General features: G+C 44.0%; 1 protein-coding gene across 1 annotated transcript in view; it reads right to left on the minus strand.

The window, feature by feature from the left end:
• Positions 1-17308, minus strand: part of LOC135994485 (E3 ubiquitin-protein ligase rnf213-alpha-like) — a 60050-nt gene that overhangs the window by 16126 nt on the left and 26616 nt on the right. Inside the window, exons 26-42 of the mRNA XM_065645078.1 lie at positions 13154-16723; positions 12046-12179; positions 11814-11909; positions 10346-10461; positions 8670-8798; positions 7911-7975; positions 7329-7473; positions 5968-6109; positions 5573-5746; positions 4796-4929; positions 4427-4584; positions 3944-4147; positions 2554-2744; positions 1946-2066; positions 1427-1527; positions 704-877; positions 2-177 (exon numbers count right to left, since the gene is read on the minus strand). Of these exons, the coding sequence (XP_065501150.1) occupies positions 2-177; positions 704-877; positions 1427-1527; positions 1946-2066; positions 2554-2744; positions 3944-4147; positions 4427-4584; positions 4796-4929; positions 5573-5746; positions 5968-6109; positions 7329-7473; positions 7911-7975; positions 8670-8798; positions 10346-10461; positions 11814-11909; positions 12046-12179; positions 13154-16723 (5830 nt within the window). The remainder of the gene's footprint in view (position 1; positions 178-703; positions 878-1426; positions 1528-1945; positions 2067-2553; positions 2745-3943; positions 4148-4426; positions 4585-4795; positions 4930-5572; positions 5747-5967; positions 6110-7328; positions 7474-7910; positions 7976-8669; positions 8799-10345; positions 10462-11813; positions 11910-12045; positions 12180-13153; positions 16724-17308) is intronic.

Consider the following 17308-nt stretch of genomic DNA (forward strand, 5'->3'; position numbering starts at 1 on the left):
CCCCTTTTAACTGCCTGGTGGTCAGGGTGGGATGGCTTGCAGGCCACAAACTGGATCAGTTGAGTGATGACTTCTGGGGATGGTGTGCTTCTGTCTCCCAAGACAGTGGTGGTGACAAACTCCACAAAGAAGGCGTTACATTTCCTCCTGAATTTGTTGTGACATGCAACAGCTTCCCTGTAGGGAGGAAAGAAATAAAAATCTGCTATCAAAATGCAACAAAACAAAGAAAAAACTATTTTTCTGCTTCTCTGAATGCGACCAGGAGACCGGGTACACGTAGACTGTGGAGAAGAAATACACTTTTAAAACAGACAGGGTAATTAACTGCCAGAAAACCCACTACAGCATTTTTTCTTGAATACTGAGGACGAACTTTCTTCTTCCCTTGTACTCTCCTTCTCTGTTGTCTCCACTGAAGATAGCTAGAGAACGAAGGAAAATGGATTCTCATATAGTATATATGCCTGGATAGACTGCCTTTAGAGAAGGAGATAAAGGGGCTGGAACTGACCCCAGATCACTTCGTGTGAATTCTTTCACCAACGATGGTTTGCTACATGTGGTAAATATGGACATTTCCATGAAGATCATGTGTTAATGACATTTGTGTAGCCTCTGCTCTGATAACTATTCCAGCATTTTATGCAAAGTGATAGAGACTGAAACAACAAAACTAATTGTTTTACTAGTTACAAGATACCTTGTGACCGCTCTAGCTGTGGGTGTGTAATCCTCTGGGAAGGTTTCCTTGCAGATCTTACACTGTTTGCTTCTCCACTCACGGATGCACTGTGAGCAGAAAATGTGGCCACAGGGCAGCTCTGCTGGGTCAGTGATCTCCAGTAGACAGTTCTTGCAGTCCTTCACACCTTTTCTGAAAGATGTCACCAAAGGAAGACACAACTCAGGGCTGATTTTACACTGGTGCAAAGGATTCTCAGGCCCAGCATTTGCCATGGGTGTTGACACTGGATGGTCATTTTCAACTAGCCTTACTGGTGCACAGAGAGTAAGGGCAACGTCTGCTAGTCTAATGAGGGGGTGGCTCCACTGGAGATCATGCCACCTAAGGGATGTGGCCTGTCATGCTAGGAGTGGCTGGGTGAGGGGGATGGGCTGTATTCGCAGTCTCACTAGGCCTGTGGGTTCCTACATCAATTACACCACATTCAGTTCCAGGGTTGTCTCTGTCACCAGCCAAGCACAATGCTGCCTGGGAAAGGCTTTGCTCCAAGGCCTTCTGAGGTTGAGGATTACATGCCCTGGCATGTCTCCAGGAGGAATCACTTGGCCTGAGGAGATTCATCCGCATTGATTAGTGTCGATCTTACCCCACCCTCCCTTACAAAAAATCTTGATGTAAAATGTCCCCAGAACAGCTTTTTTTTTGCTTTTTTTTTCCTTTTTCTTGGTCTGGACTTACACAAGGTACACGGTGTCAGCATTTTGGTTGCATTTCTTGAGCACTCTTGTCACCAACGTAAAAGTTTCTGCTGGCTCAACATTTTGTGTTTCACTCAGGCGCTGTAGGAAAGAAAGGATGGTGAAAGCTCAATGGAAATATCTTCTTGGCATATGAATGAAGAACAATGTGGGATATCAGCACCACAAAATTATGTAATAAAACAGCAAAATCAAACAGACCCACCAAGTGTCTTTCCTCATGTAATGCCAGGGATAATTGGCCTGAAATAGTTCTTAAGCTTTCCAGGAAACCTTCCTTTAAATAAAATTCTGATTTTGGAGGGCTTTCATGATGATTCTAAAATCTCAGTGTTTTTTGCACTGGATGGTGTTTCCATCCTCTTCTCACCCTCTTCCCATTTCTGTGCCCCCCCTCAAACTGGGATCAGAGGAACCCCTGGAAGGCAAGGTTCCTTCCAAACTTTGCTGGTCTCCAAGGCTATAAATTGTCCAGGCAAGCACTGCAGTGAGCACATACTTTCCAGATATAAATGAACTGCCTCACAAGAAGTCTCAGAAGCTTCTCATCTATTTGTGTCTCATTATGCAGCAGATGATCAAAGAACATGTAGACAATGTTGGTGCAGGTCCACTGGTGTCTGGAAAACACACACACATGCATGTTGAACAAAGCTTCAAGACTGGCCAGAGACAGCCACAGGTGACCTACTCTACGTTGACAATGGTGCAATTTTAAGCTGGAGGCTGGCCTACAGACCTCTGAGGTCCCTTCCAACCAAGTTTTCTATAACAGGTCTCAGGCATTGTGAGATGATTTCAGGACGTGAGACCTCCTGGGCTAGCTTTGGATGACTAGACTAAACAAGGAGAGGAAAATAGGGCATGTTCCTGTCTACCTCACTTGTTGGAGTATCCCCAGACCAAACTGTGTTATTGAATCATTACTGGGTTTTGTCTATGGAGATACCTACTCTATTAAAGCAAGTATCCTGGGCATGATCAAGCATGCAGTCAGGTGTTCAGGAAAACAGGTCTTATTGTCAAGGAATGAAGGGTGGGTGACAGTGATCAAAATGTGTAGTTCTTAACACAGCTTTTTGGAGTGATTTTGCCAATTGGACTTACAACACAGTCTTCAGGAGTTCCCTTTTCTTCTGGTAAAGATGTATCTGGTAATTGTCCATACTGATCCTCTCCATCCAGGGCTTAATGGACTTGACCCTTCTAAGCCATTCTGTACAGGCCTCGAATGACAGAAGATTGTCTGTGGGCTGCACCTTCTTCAGGAGAACGTTCAAGGTGTCAAGAGTGACAAACTGAAGTTATAGTTAAAAAGAGAAAAGAAAAAAAAATAGCTTTTATAGCTGACCCAGACCCGTTGCACCTTGGTGGAAAAACAAGCTTTGGAGGTTGTGATGGGAAATTATCTTAAAACCTTAGCTTGATGCACACAGCAACAAATACCATAGTAGGAATTTATTAGGTAGGGAAGTGAGAACAATACAGAAACCATAATTGTACCACAGTGTAACTCTGTGTTGTGTCTTGAATACTATTTGAATACTTGAACCAGAGCACTGGTTTCCCTCTACAGGGAAACTTTCACCTCTAAGCTTCTAAGCTTGTTGCCTTCAGTGCCCTTGATGTTCAGGAGAGAGAACTGGGTATCTCTAAAGAACAGTTGTTCCGTTTCACAGAGAGATGTTTAAGATTGTTGAATGAATTGTTCTTTGGAAAGACTTAGATGTTTAGGTGGGATCCAGTTGCCCTATTGCAGATCTGTGCTGTCAGCTGAAATGCCTCTGGATGTCTGAGATATCTATATGGAGCTGACAGGTAGGGCATAGGACCTACAGGAGACTCATGCCCTACCGCAGCAGTAGCTGGAGGCCAAAACAGCATCTGAAATGTCAGTAAATGCCTACTTCTGGGCAACCGACCTGTACTTCTCCCTTCAGTCATGAGTCACTCTTCGCTATTTCTGTTGCCCATGTTTTCACTAGCAGTCACAGGAGATCAGACAGCCATTGCAAATGTAGACACAATCCTGTAGACAAGTAAGCTACAGTGTCTGAATCCAGACTTGGACCCCACCCCAGAAGTTAAATACTATGACCATCACCTGTAAAGTCTGGGTATCTAAGAAGGCATGAATGTCATAGCGAGAATAACACGTGCAAAAGGATGTGTAATATTTTTCTACACAGTACAGATTAAATTATAGAAGTTTTGAAGACCAAAAGTATAAATGGACCAAAAAGACCAAAAAGTATAAATGGAATTAAAAAGTGGTTAGAGGAAGATGAAGGACAGGTTCTTTGGTGGAGAATGAGCTGGATATGACCAGAAACTCCCTAAGACTTACTGGAAGCTGGAAAATACTTCCAAGGAAAGATCTCCTGAAATCTTGACTCTTTTCTTACACACTTTCACTGACTATTTGCTAGTAACCATGTTAGAAACTGGCTGTGCCACTTTGCTCTGCGAAACACCAGCTGTTCACCATTTCACTCACCATTTCTGGCGGGTCCTCCTCGTACATTTTTTGCAGCTCGCTTGTTACAGTCTCATTGCTTTTTACCAAGTCGACAAAGAATTGATACTCCTCTCGTAGGTAGAAGTATTCCATATGAAGCCAAATGGGCGAAAAGCTTATCTCCTCCTGACCCACAGAGGACCAGAGCTGTTTTGTGTTGACTAGGAGGGCTTTTGACAGAATCTGCAGGTAAAATAAAAAGTGTTATTTCTGTTAAAAAAAACAGCAGGGGACTGAGGATGATATTCAGCATTTCTGAAGCAGTCCAGCCAAACTCTCCACTAAAAAAACCCCAACTTTTCTTAAGGTGGAATTAAGACTGATCACCAATAGTTGTTGGGAAGTGTGCAGAACATTATAAGCTACTTTTTTTTTCCTCAGTTCTTGGAGCCACAGATATCTGTAGGCCTGTGACTCAAGCCAGTGCCATTTAAATCTTGTATTCCACCAAACCCCATTTACCTCATAGACAGAAAGATCTTGCCCAGGAAAAGTCATCCTTAGAAAATCATTGGTGTAACACTGCATCACCTCTGGATTACTGCCATCTGGCATCAACACATTCTTGATCAGCTCTTGGAACAATTTGGCTGTTTCCTTCATAGGCACTTTTGGACAACCTAGAGGAAAGTACAGAGATGTCAAGTAACCAGAAAACAGAAGCTGTCAGGAAAACAGAAGTGCACAACAGATGTTCTAGGTCATTTTGGTTGTATGGGGAACAGAACTGATCTGGTTGCTCCTACCACGACCTTTGGCTATTGTGGTTCACTTTGGAGATCAGCTTCCCTGGGTTAAAGAACAATACCTGCTTGCAAAATCTGATGTTACCTTTCATATTATGGACTCTCTCCCAAAGTTCCTCCAGGTAGGCCTTCAAAACCCAGCTGAATGGGAACTGGCAAAATACAGATGTGTTGGGGTCTTCTGTCATTGACAACACGGAAATCTTAGCATCTTGTTTCCTGAAACAGCACAGAATGAAACAATCGCATCATATGCTCTATATGTACTGAACTGAAGCATCACAGAGAAATTTCTGACTGCCACTGGTATATGTTCTGCTTAAAAGGTTAAAAAGCACAGAAGGATATTTTGTAAAAAACTCAGCAACTCAGCAACAGTGAAAAAGTTCCTGCCACTGGGAGATGAAGGCTAAAAAGGATTGCAGCAGGGGAAAGACAACTGAGTCAGACATCACCTGTCTTGTCTCTGACCACACCTGCTGTTCAGAGTAAGATGACTGATCAATTAAAATGTGATAGCTAGACACTAAATGCATTTTGTTGTAAGGAGGAGATTTGTCTGCTCTGACCTCAGGGAACTCATATTCACGTTTCTAAATTCTGGACTTATTGTTAATCACTATTCCAAAGAAGTGGAGTTCTTTGCTAATGTTCCTGAGTTGATGAAGGTTTAAGAGAACAGGAAGGTTCTGATTCCAATATCATGACAAAAAGGACTTATCGTGGGTAATTACGAGCTGTGTCAGCTTATCTTAACTTCAGACTTGTTGTTTTACCATTTTTTTTCTGCAGAGGGTTGCATTATGAAAGCAGTTTTTTATTCTCCTAAGGTAAATACTGTATTTTCCACTATGTCTCTTACTTGCTGGTATATTTAATTCTCAAGAATGATTCTTCTTTGAACATCTGAAGCCACAGTTCTGAGAGTGGAGATGGAGGAGAGAGATGATCCAGGTTGTTGTTCGCATCCACCACTGCGAGAATTTGAGCAAACACATTGGCCACGATGTCTTCTAAATGCATCCAAAGTGCATGCCTAGAAGGAATAACATGGCCTGTCAAGTGTCTTCCTTGTACCTGACCAATCTGCTGTTCATCAGAAACCCACATGTACTTCTGTATACCAGATAGCAATACCCCTCCTGGTTGTCATATCTGAGCCTCATTAAACATTGTGCTTCACGCACCACAGCTCTTTTAACACTCTGAGAAAGACACCTATTAGAAATTTGGAAAGGGCTGCACAGATGAATGTACCTGAATGAAGTGTCTTCAAGGATGAACTCACTGGAGACAGCTCTACGGAAAACCCACTCCCTTGGCTCAAGGCTTATTTTCTCACGTTCTTGTAGGAGGTGGCAAATTCTCCTTTTCAGCACATTCATAAAACGACTAGAAACTGATTATAAAACAATGTTTATTAACACAGTTGAATGGAGTTTCCATGCAAACTTTTCATTCAAAGTAAAGACAGTCATAGAAAGTCACCTCTATGTCTTGGTTTTCTTCCACAATAAAATCCAGAGGCTTTATGTTCTACCCTAGTCTCTTCACTTTCCTCTTTACTTCTAGTGACTTGATTTTGGGGGCAGCATTTAGTAAAGACATGCCATTTTTGATGGAGGAATGAAAAAACACTTCTCTTTGTCTCAGTCTTTTAAAAACAATTATGTTCTTTGGTACCTAAATACCCTGATATTCATATTTATACGGAAAAAAGTTGAGTAGTATATGTCACAAGAATAGTCACAGTGTTGCAGAAGGATTGAGATCCTATTCTTATCTATATGACACTGATGTCAACATAAAATAAAATCAATCAGATTGTTTTCATTTCAGTACTGATATAACCGCAAGCAAAATTCATCCTGCAGTGTGCTGAGGACTGAAGGTGTCACTATTCAATCACAAGAAAACCTCTTTTCCTGAGGGACTTTTTCTTATAGTCAAAATTTAGCACAGAATAAATTCTGTTTTTGCCATATGACCACAAGGGCTTACCCACCACATCTTTGAAGTGGCCTCTTTTCTTTATCAGTCATTAACAAACATCCTTGGCACCTGACAGGAACCTACTGCTCAAAGAAGAGCAAGTCATGCACCACAGTGACTAAGTTTTTCCATATGCAGGAAAGAATATTTTCCAAATGCACCTACAAAGATTTTGACGTTTGGTTTCTGATGAAATCAGACCCTTTCCATTTTGGTGAAGCCAGTTTTCTATCAAGATACCACATCACCTGCATGAACAAATTGTATCAATTCTATGTAGAAATCTGCTGGGTGGCTTTGGACTCCAAAATAATCACGAGGGTATAAAGTGACCTCTGCCTCAGATTTTTGTACCAAGGTCTCTACCCAAGGTCATGCAAAAAGCTGGATGTTTCAGTACAGACTCTGAGAACACACAACATGGGGTGCATGGAGAGCAGAAGAGGCTCTGAGCAAACCTAGTCCTCTCTCCTTTGGAACCTCCCCTCAAACTGGCCTAGACAGGAACCAGGACAGATCATTAAACCACTCATTCCATTCCCCAGTTCTATGGTTTGCAATATGCAAGGTGCAGCCATGCATAAATAAAAACCCCCAACCCGCTCTGGGCCTTCGTTTGTACTCACATGTGGTTCTACTATGATCCTGGAAAAGCAAGCTGTAAATGATCATAATTCTCTCGGTGGCACGCTGACTGTTGTCTGTCTTGTCTTCCAGCTGGATCACAGCTTTCTGGATGCTCTGTTTGATCATAGAGTCCATGCTGAAGACCTGTGAATAGAAAAGGTCAGTATATTGCCTAACACTCCATTGCATTTGCTATGCCAATTCCTGCTTAACTCCTGGGCTCCCAGATATCTACTTCACCATTCCATCCCTAGTAAATCAATCCCAACATTGCAGAGAAGAGCTAAAAGCCCTGGTGCGGGATGGAGAAATGGAGAAAGAAATGTCGTGCTTCATCAAAGTTCACAAAGGGGTTAAATGTGCCTATTCTGGCCTTGTGCTTGTCTGTTATAGGGTGGGGATCACTTCGCCCTCACTCTATGACTCACAAGGACCTGCAGCTACTTCTGGTGGCAGATGTACTATTCGAACCAGGAACCAGTATAACTGGATTCTTAAATGCCTGTAAAATATACTGTTTCCTAAACCAGTTCCTGTGTAATGTCAGGCAGCTGAAATAAGAAAAAAGAAATAAATCATACATTTCTTTCTGGAAAAAGACTGGACTTGTCTGGATCTTCAAGAGCAGCAGTTTCCTCTGGAGAACCTGAAATCACAATCAGTCATAAGACTCCTTTGTAGAAACCGTAGAAACTTGAAAAATAGATACCTCTATCTAAAGGAAGCATCTGGGGTCTCTCAACAATCAATGAAGGGCTGCAAAGCTGTCAGTCTAAGAAATTTCAGCCTGGGCTTTGTTCCCTTTGGGGGGAGTTGTCCAGTAACCAGGTCTTAGTTCTAGTTGGCACCCCATAGGAAATGCAGGTGTCAGGACAGGAAGTGGAGAACATCCCCAACTGCTCCTGCCTCCCTTTGTCCATACATCCTGAAAACAAAGGCAGGATGTATTGGGTTGGCTTTGAACTCGTCAGATCAGGAATATTTAGTGGTTTTATTTGGGCAAGGTGGGCAGAAAGACTTGCTGGGAATCAGTGTGAATAACTGTGTGTCTACTGTGTGCTGGATGCCACAGCAGTACAGCCAATTTGCTATTGTAACTGAAGAACGAGCTTAGGTACTCTGCTACCCTACGGTCACAGCTTACAGAGCAGGAGGAAAAAAATGCAGTGCTGTGAAGACTTCAGAAGCAGCAAGTACAGTGAGTCCTGCTGAGACCCAGAGCCAGTGTCTCCACGGACTGCTTGATCTAGCTGTACTTAAACCTGTGGATGGAGCAAATGAGACACAGAGGAAGGGGCAGAGCTGTGCAGGTACTAGGTGAAAAGCAAGTGGCTGCCTACCTGTTGGGACATGCTCCTGGAAGGTGGTCATGAAAATCTCAGCAATAGTCATTTTGGTGAGCTGGCCTAGATTGGCTGTAAAGTTGTTTGGAGGCATCAGATCATCCAAGTGGATCGACATCCATTCACCTGGGGAGGCAGTAAGCATGATAGAAATAGTGGCACCAGACATAACTGCTGTGAACAGTTGACTTGCTCTCCTTGGTGCACCACACCCACCCAGAAAAATTAATAAACTTTGGCTGCCCTGACCTGCCAGCAGCTTGGATAATAAGATATTGAGAGATGGAAGATTTACAACTTCCTGTTTCTTTTTGCTCTGAGGGATGATGCACTTCTCTTATACCATTCTGTTTCCCCCTCTTCATCTTCCCAGTACTGATGGGCACAAACACCCTGTCATTCTTATCCATTAATGGGAAAGAAAATGATGCTATAACCCAAAACGTGTTTGACCACCTTCAACATACAGAAGGTTTTTCTTATATTTGAATGAAATTTCTTTTATTTCAGTTTGTGCCTATTGCCTTCTTGTCCTGTCATGGGACACCACTTAAGCATCTGGCTCCATCTTCTTTATGCCCTCTCATCATGTATATATACAAGATGATAAGATCCTATGAGCCTTCTCTTCTCCAGGCTGAACTGACTCAGCCTTTCCTCATATGACAGGTGCTCCAGTCCATTAATCATCCTTGTTACCCTTCACTGGGCTTGCTCATGTATATTCATGTCTCTTGTATACTGGGAAGCACAGAAATGGACACAATATTCCAGGTGTGGCCTCAGAAGTGCTGAGTAGAGAAGCACCACCTTCTTCAACCTGCTGGCAGCGCTCTGCCTAATGAAGGCTGTGTTGGCCTTCTTTGCCACAAGGACACATTGGTAGCTCATGTTAAACTTGATGTCCACCAGGACCACTAGGTCACTCTCTACAAAGCTGTTTTCCAGCTGGTCAGCACCCAACCTATACTGGTGCCTGGGGTTATTCCTCAATGAATGGAGGACTTTGCACTTCCCTTTGTTGAACTTCATAAGGTTCGTGTAGGCCCATTTGTCCAGCATGTCCAGGTCCCTTTGGATGGCAGGATGACCCTCTCCTGTATCAGCCAGTCTTCCCAGTTTTGTATCATCAGTAAACTTACCGAGGGTACACTCTGTCTCATCATCTGGGTCACCAATGAAAATGTTAAACAGTACTGACCCCAGTATTGATCCTTGAGGTAACACCACTAGCGACTGGCCTCTAGCTAGACTTCATTCTGTTAAACAAAGCTTCCTAAGTGCAGCAGTTCAGCTACTTGTCAGTCCAACTCACTGTCCATTATTCTAGTCCATACTTCATTACTTTGTTATGAGAGACATTGTCAAAAGCCTCACTAAAGTCAAGATAAAAACCATCCACCGTTCTCTCCTCATCTACCAAGCCAGTCATCTCATGATAGAAAGCTATCAGGTTGGTCAAACTTGATTTCTCATTCATAAATCCATTTTGAATTACTGCTTTTCATGTTTTTTGGAAAAGGTTTCCAGAATTATTTGCTGCATCATCTTTCCAGGGATCAATGTGAGGCTATCTGGTCTGTAGTTCCCTGGATCCTTCCCCTTGCTCTTGCACAACCTTTCATTTCCCCCCTACTCTCTCCTTGATCCAAAAAAACCAGTTTCAACCTTACCACTGTCAAATGCCAGGTAGCTGCAGCCTCCCAGAACTCGCGGGACTTGAGTGGCCAGCACAACATGTGATGGGCCTGTGCCTGTTGATTTCCTTCTCTCATCTATGATACAGTACCTGGAATCAAGACAGAGAGGCTAAAAAGTCCATTCTCCCTGTCATCTAGAGATGACAGAGTCATCTGTCTCCCAAAGTCATCCCAGAGAGCCTCCCGAAGTCATGCCCTGCCTTTCCAGAGCTCAGGCAGAGTCTTGGGAAAGACCAACAGCTCAAGACATGGCCGCGCTGCAGTGGTGAAAAGGGAACAGAGAAGCTCAGCTCAGCTCAGCCCAGCCCTGGTCTGGCAAGGCTAACAGCCAAGCTGGTGTTGGTGCTTCAGGACTCAGGCCAAATATATCTCCCCTACACTCTCCCCAAGCAATGACTCAGTCACGTGTCTCAGCAAGCTCTTTCCTGACAAATTTGCCTCCCTGCTGAACACTGAATCTTCATTTTAATTGGAATTTGTATTGTTTTATGTAAGAATCTCTGCCCAGTCATATTATGGCAATGATAGCATTATCATTATTAATATCTGCCACAAACATACAGACAAATTAGACAACAAAAGCCACAACATGAACCAATCCAGAACTTGTGGGGAAACAGGCCAAAGCCCCTCACAGCTTTCCTAGAAATAGTACCAGAAAAGTTCAAATCCCTCTCTGGAAAAGCAGAAATCCACCCAGAACAAAGCATTTCAGGAGACAACATGCACATTAGCTGATATGATGAAAAAAGGATATGAACAGGAAATGTAGAAGAGTGAGAAAGGGGGTAAGACAGATCATATTGAGAGAGGATGTGTCTGGCTGGGGGAGGATGTCACTAATGTACTTTGAGGGATTGAGATCAACCTCATATAATGCTACTGTTAATAACTTAAGCCCTCACTGGTGCCCAGAAGGGCTTAAGTCTCCTGAATGCCCTGTGTCCTATCAGCCAGCCCTGAGAGGTGTCTTGGATCTCTGGGATGTCTCAAATGGCACCAGGTGTCAATTTAAGTCCTTTGGTTTGATGACTACAGGGAAAAAAAATCATCTGGTGTTTGGCCCTGTTTGAAGTAGTTTGTATTGTGTGAGTCAACCATGCAGGGGAAAGGTGGTTTTAATGTGGGAAGGATGTATAAAGCATACTCCCACAATGAAGAAGATGATCTTTTAGACAAATAAAAGCTGAGTTGTTTGGGATGTTTTCTCTTAATATCTTAACAAACACAGGCTTGGAAATCTAAGCTACAGAACAGAGGCATGAGCACGCGCACACAGATATACAGATAAAGATATATGAGAAATCTGCAATGACTCCACTGAACAAGTCACCAAAACCAACACTATATCCCATGGCTATTTGGCCACTGCATCTTCCCTTACCTTTGCGCCTGACTAAATACATACAGAAGGAAAGAAGAAAGAAGGAAGGATATTTACTTGGTACAAGCTAGAAGCCTTTTGCTGCTCTGTGGTTCATCAAAGTGAAACTGGATGAGGAGCAATTTCTCTCCCGATGATTGTGCAAAAAAGTTCCTGCAGAGAATGAAATAGTCTGTTATTGCTCTATTCATAAAACCACCTCTGTTCTCCACTCTCCCTGCTCCTCCTCGCCCCCTTTCCCCAAAATCCCAATAAAGTTAACAAAGGTGAGAAGGAAATCTCCCCTCACCTGAGTTCCTGGCGGAAAGCATATTCAGTGTCAAACTGGCTTAGGAAGAGGCAGTGGATTTTATTTTGAAGGTTAAGTGTCTTCCTTATCTCTTCTAAATCTCTCTCATTTAAAAGTCTTGCATGTGTAGAAACCTGCAGTGAAAGGGAAATAAATTCTAGGAAAATATTATGTAGTTCTTGTGTTACTATCCCTAATGGGTGGGGAAATAGAAGTGATCCCATTATGGACCTTTTCAAGTTCTTCCAAAAGGCAAGACTCATAAATGTGCCCTGCTCACAGGGAAAAAGGGTGGGAGCATTGTTAACAACCAGAAAAACCCCAGTTCCTCATACTACAAGAGACTTAGATGGGAGCTGCATCCTTAGGAATGACTCAGATACTGTGAGGCAGTGACACCAAAGGAATCCTTCTGGGAGGTGTACTTTGAACCTTGCAGGCTGGAAGAGCCTTTCCACACAATGTTACGGGCCTAGCATGATGGTCACATGTGACTCTTGCTGAGTTGACTCTCTCCCAAGGCCATGGGCTCCTAGTACTGTGGGATCTGCTTCGGGATCCAGCTGCTACACTTTTAGGTGTCTCTATGCAACAGAGAGTCCTGAGCTCCTGTGACAGTCACTGGAGAGCTGATCAGGATGCTTTCTTTGGCATGGATAGCAAATCCTGAAAACAGATGTCAGAGGGAAGTGGGCATGATCTGGGACCTGCATAATTGCCAGAACCACCTGAAGTCCTGCTGGAGACTTGGTGAGACCCCCACAGCTTGTCACTTGTCTGCAGGCAATGAACGATGCTCTGGGTACCTCAACCTTGAACCTCCAGAGCCTTCAGAGTTAGGAGCTGGCACCCACTGCCTGTCTGTTAGCAGATCCACCATATCTGGGTGAAGAGTAGAAGCAGAGCCCACCCTGACTGCAGAGGACCACGAGGCAGGGCCAGATATATATGAGATACAACTGATAGGGCAGGAGTCAAAGAGGACAGGTAGCAGCCCATCACTGTTCAACAGTGGAACTTACCAGGGGTTTAATGGAGGTTGTGTGGCAACCTCCCTTATCAGGAAAAAAAAGACCACTCTCACGGCTTGACAGTGAAGCACACGCACCTGCAGGCAGATCCCAGTGGTCCTCTCCTTCCTTGTTTGCCGGTTAACTGTCTCTCCCAAAACACTAACAAGGCTGTTGTGCTTCTGCTTGTGGAAGTACAAGTCTTGGATCTGTTCTGCATCATCCAGAAAGGAGTATTTAAGGCGCAGGATGGAGTCAGGGGTTGCACACTGAACAAGTTTCCTTTTGGCAAGAGAGAGGACTGTCTCTTCATAGGGCTCAAGGTCTCCCACGGATCTGCTCTGTGTGCTCTCCAAAGCAACAGCTGCACATGTGTCATTGCTGAAACCGATGAAGACATCCTGTTCCTTGGGGCTGAGCTTGGTGGACCAAACATTGGAGAAATTGCTGCTGTCAATGGAGACAAACCGCCTGGCCCAGGTCTGCAGGTCCTTCTTCAGCTGTTGCTGCTGCCAGTTCAGAACTGTGTTCATGTCCAAGCAGTGCTTCTCCAACCGGTTCAGCAATGGGGTGGGGAACTGGCTGTAGACTATGTTCTTCTCCTCTATCACAATGAGTCTGAACTCGTCCTTTACACGGCTTTTCACTCTGTGAGTGCCAAGACCCAGGTCCACATAGTAATTTCCCCCCAACCTAACGAAGCACTGGTTGAGTGCATCGTAAAGGCTCTCATAAAGGTTGTGTATATTTAAAAGAACAACTGGTCTGCCTGTCTCCATGCAGATCTTCACTCTGCTGACAGACCGACATACCTGGGAATAATCTTGGTCTTGTGGAAAACCAGAGCCAAATATGATTTCAGAGTTCTCAGCATCTATAAGCTGTGCCATCTGGATGATGTGGAAAGCTGCATGGTTGGTTGTCAGTAGCAGGAGGTATCGAGACATGAGTTCTGCCTGCTGTTTGCCCATATTTTCCTTCAGCAAAGAAAGTGTGTGGCTGATTTCCAAGTCAGGGGGAAGAGGCCTCTCTTTGATGCAGTTTTGGAAGAGCTGTACAGGATTGATGTCACTGGAGCCTCCAAAGTTTCTCTGAATGGCCTTTATAATGATCTCCTCGTGAGAGATGCACTTCTTGTCCCGGGTATAAGACAGCATCATTTTGATTGAGCTATAGAAATCACGGAGCCCAAAGAACTCATTTTTTTGCGTTTTTAGCACCTCACAGTAGAATTTTGCTAGCAAAGAGAACAAACCCTCAATACTTTCAAGGTGAGGCTGTGCAGCAGCGATGCCCTTTGCAGTCTTAACTAGCTCTTCTTCGCTAGGGTCAGTCCGAAATACAAGAAGACCCCTGTTCATTTTGGCAGGGTCTAGGGCCCAGTTTGAAATGCCCACAAAGCCAACTTTTTGGTAAGATTCTGGGTTTTCATCATCAACACATCCATCTTCAAGAAGAGGGTGCAGTGTCTTCAGTGGCATCTCTGCTGAGTCTTCTGCAAGGCCGATCTCATCCAGGAGGACCACGGATGCAAACTCATCCAGATTCTTCTCCTTCTGGAACTGTGCACATTGTCGGAAAGTGGAGATGATCCCTTCTGGCTTTGAATGGGGACTGCACTGAAAAGACACCAGCTGGATCTCCTTGCATCTTCTGAACAACTGGTTTTTGGACCACCTGCCCTCCATGGCATCCACAGCAATAGTTTTAGACAGGGATTTTGAGCTTCCTGGTTTCCCAACCAGAAAGAGTGGAACTCGTAGGTCCATGCATACAATCATCATGAAGATGTTTTCCCTCAGAGCATCATTTCGGGCAATTGCATCAGGAACAGAGAGGTTATCAAGGAATACCTCTTGGCAAAGCTGAATTTCTTCCTGCAGTACAGATGCAGGGACGGGAAAACATTTTGCGACCTCCTCCAGGTAATCTTGGCGGCTCTCCAGAGATACATAATAGCAAGCTCCCACTGAAAGGATCAAGGCCCTTTGCGCATCATTTAAGATTGACTCCTGTTCCTTTTTATCTTTCTTCTCATCAATCTGAGGAAACAGCAGATCTCTTAATTTATAAAACCAGAGTGCAATATTCATGCAGCGCTCTATGTCTCGAAGACTGGCAACTCTGCATTCATCTTTCTTCTTGCTGAGAAACTTCTGGGAGGCTGAAATGACACTGGTAAAGATGTTCAAATTTCCAATGTCGATCTTGTTCTTCATGGTGGACTTTACAATCTCTCTGATGTAGAGGGTCTGTGTCTTTTCATTCAGCTCTCCAAAATCCCAGACAAGAGGCAATAAGCTAGGCGGAAGGGGCTTGACCCGATACACCAGCTGCCGCAAAGGAATGTAGCCCAGTTTTTCCAGTGTGTCTTCACTCCGGACCCGGTACCCCAAGCCAGCTTTTTCAAGTTTCTCTATGGTTTCCTTGGTGTGCCTTTTGTAAGGGTTGCAAGCAGTTACAACTTTTAAACGGTCAGTGGGAATCTTCTCTCCATTTACACTGCGGTCACACAGCACCTCTTTGATTGCAAAGATAGCTTCTGATGTGTTTCCTTCATCAAAAAAGAGTACAGTGTCCACTTTATGCCTTTCTTCATTGATGTGTGCCAGCTCAATTGCCTGCCTAACTTTCTTGTGGATGATCTTGGAGGTAGTGCCACCATGGACACGTACCACCACCATGTTCTGAATGTCCCTGCCTGCCCTTTGCAGGCTGCACATGAATTGCACAAGCTTTGTCTTCCCACAACCTGTTTCACCCATGATGATTACAGGGATCCCACACTGGAACCGCAGGTGAATGGCAAGCATCTTCATGGTGTTGTCCAGAGTAAGCTGATATGATTCATCTGGATCTTGGGCGTAGCTCACACCAAAAACTCTGCAAAGGGCCTCCAGCTGCAATCTTCTGGGCAAGTCTTCAAACTTCTTATTGAAAGGAACATGCTGGGCTTTCAACGTGCGGTATAATTTATCTGTGATAACATGCCTTTCCAAAACAGCTTGAGAATGGGCATCAATAGCATCCAAGTTATTGTTGATGTGGAAACCTAAGAACTCCATGGAGTGATTGTCTGCATGGAAGACGATATAGGGGTGGGACTCTTGTTCCCATTTTCGTCTTAGCTGGTACTGTCTCATAATGCTGTTTTTCTCATAATCATCTTCTTCACTTGGCACACTTTCATCAGATATGTCAAGAGAGGGCACAGCAAAGTCCTTGGACATGGTGACCATGAACTTTACCACAAATGTTTTAAACCCCTGGAAATCCCTTCCAACTACTTGGCTACAAAAAATCGATTTCTCACACTTACTTAGCTGGAAGTTTAGAAAATGAGTGAAGTTGCTAAGCTCAGTCCAGGAAGGGTTATGTCTCCCACAGAACTCCAGTAAGAGCTTCAGGCACTCTTTCTCTGTCCCTTCAATTGTCTCAGGGTTGAAAAGGAAACGGTCAAGGTCTTCTCCCCTCTTATATTTCCTGAGGTACTGGTAAGACCTCTGGAAAGCTTCACTCTTCAATTTGTTTCGATCAAACTGCTCCTCTTTCATTTCAGAAAGGCAACCAGAGCTGGGGTGTTCCAGCAGCTCAAGTACTCGCTTTGGTGACACACATTTCACTGCAGGAAAAAGATCCAGGAACTTTTCTTCTGTTTCACTGGACATCTAAAAGAAAGTTAATAAGGAGTGCACAGATTACCATAAGAACTGCTGCTCAACCTTCTGCATTTGCCTACAGTTCAAGAGCTTTATTTTCTGCACAGAAATGGATCAGGAAGCTGGGAAAATCATATGTAGATCAAATTTGTCCAAGCCTGCACACATGCTCCTAGATGGATACGTGCTGACATGTCATAACCTGTAAGGTCCTGGTGCTGAGTGGATGTCTATTGAAAAACTAGAATAGAGAAAACATTATTATTTCCACCCACTAAATGATCTGCCAAAGAGACAGGTTTCAGCACAGAGTACTCTCCGTCTTCATCTGCTTTCTCTAGTTAGTAAGCCACAATGGCTTTCCCCTCTAAATACTTGGTCAGACTTACCTTGCACCTGTGTCAACCTGTTAAAGGAGGCACACACAGCCCCCTTTGGCAAGGACCCTCACAGGTTTATGACCCATACCATGAATAATCTTCCCCTTTTCATTTGTTCTAAGCTGATCTTGTTAACATTGTTTGATGCTCCTGGTTCTTGTGTTGGAAGAGATGATGGATGCTTGGTCCCAATTCACCCTCTCCAGACCACTCA

Source organism: Caloenas nicobarica, chromosome 1 (genome assembly GCF_036013445.1).
Source record: "Caloenas nicobarica isolate bCalNic1 chromosome 1, bCalNic1.hap1, whole genome shotgun sequence".
NCBI lineage: Eukaryota > Metazoa > Chordata > Aves > Columbiformes > Columbidae > Caloenas > Caloenas nicobarica.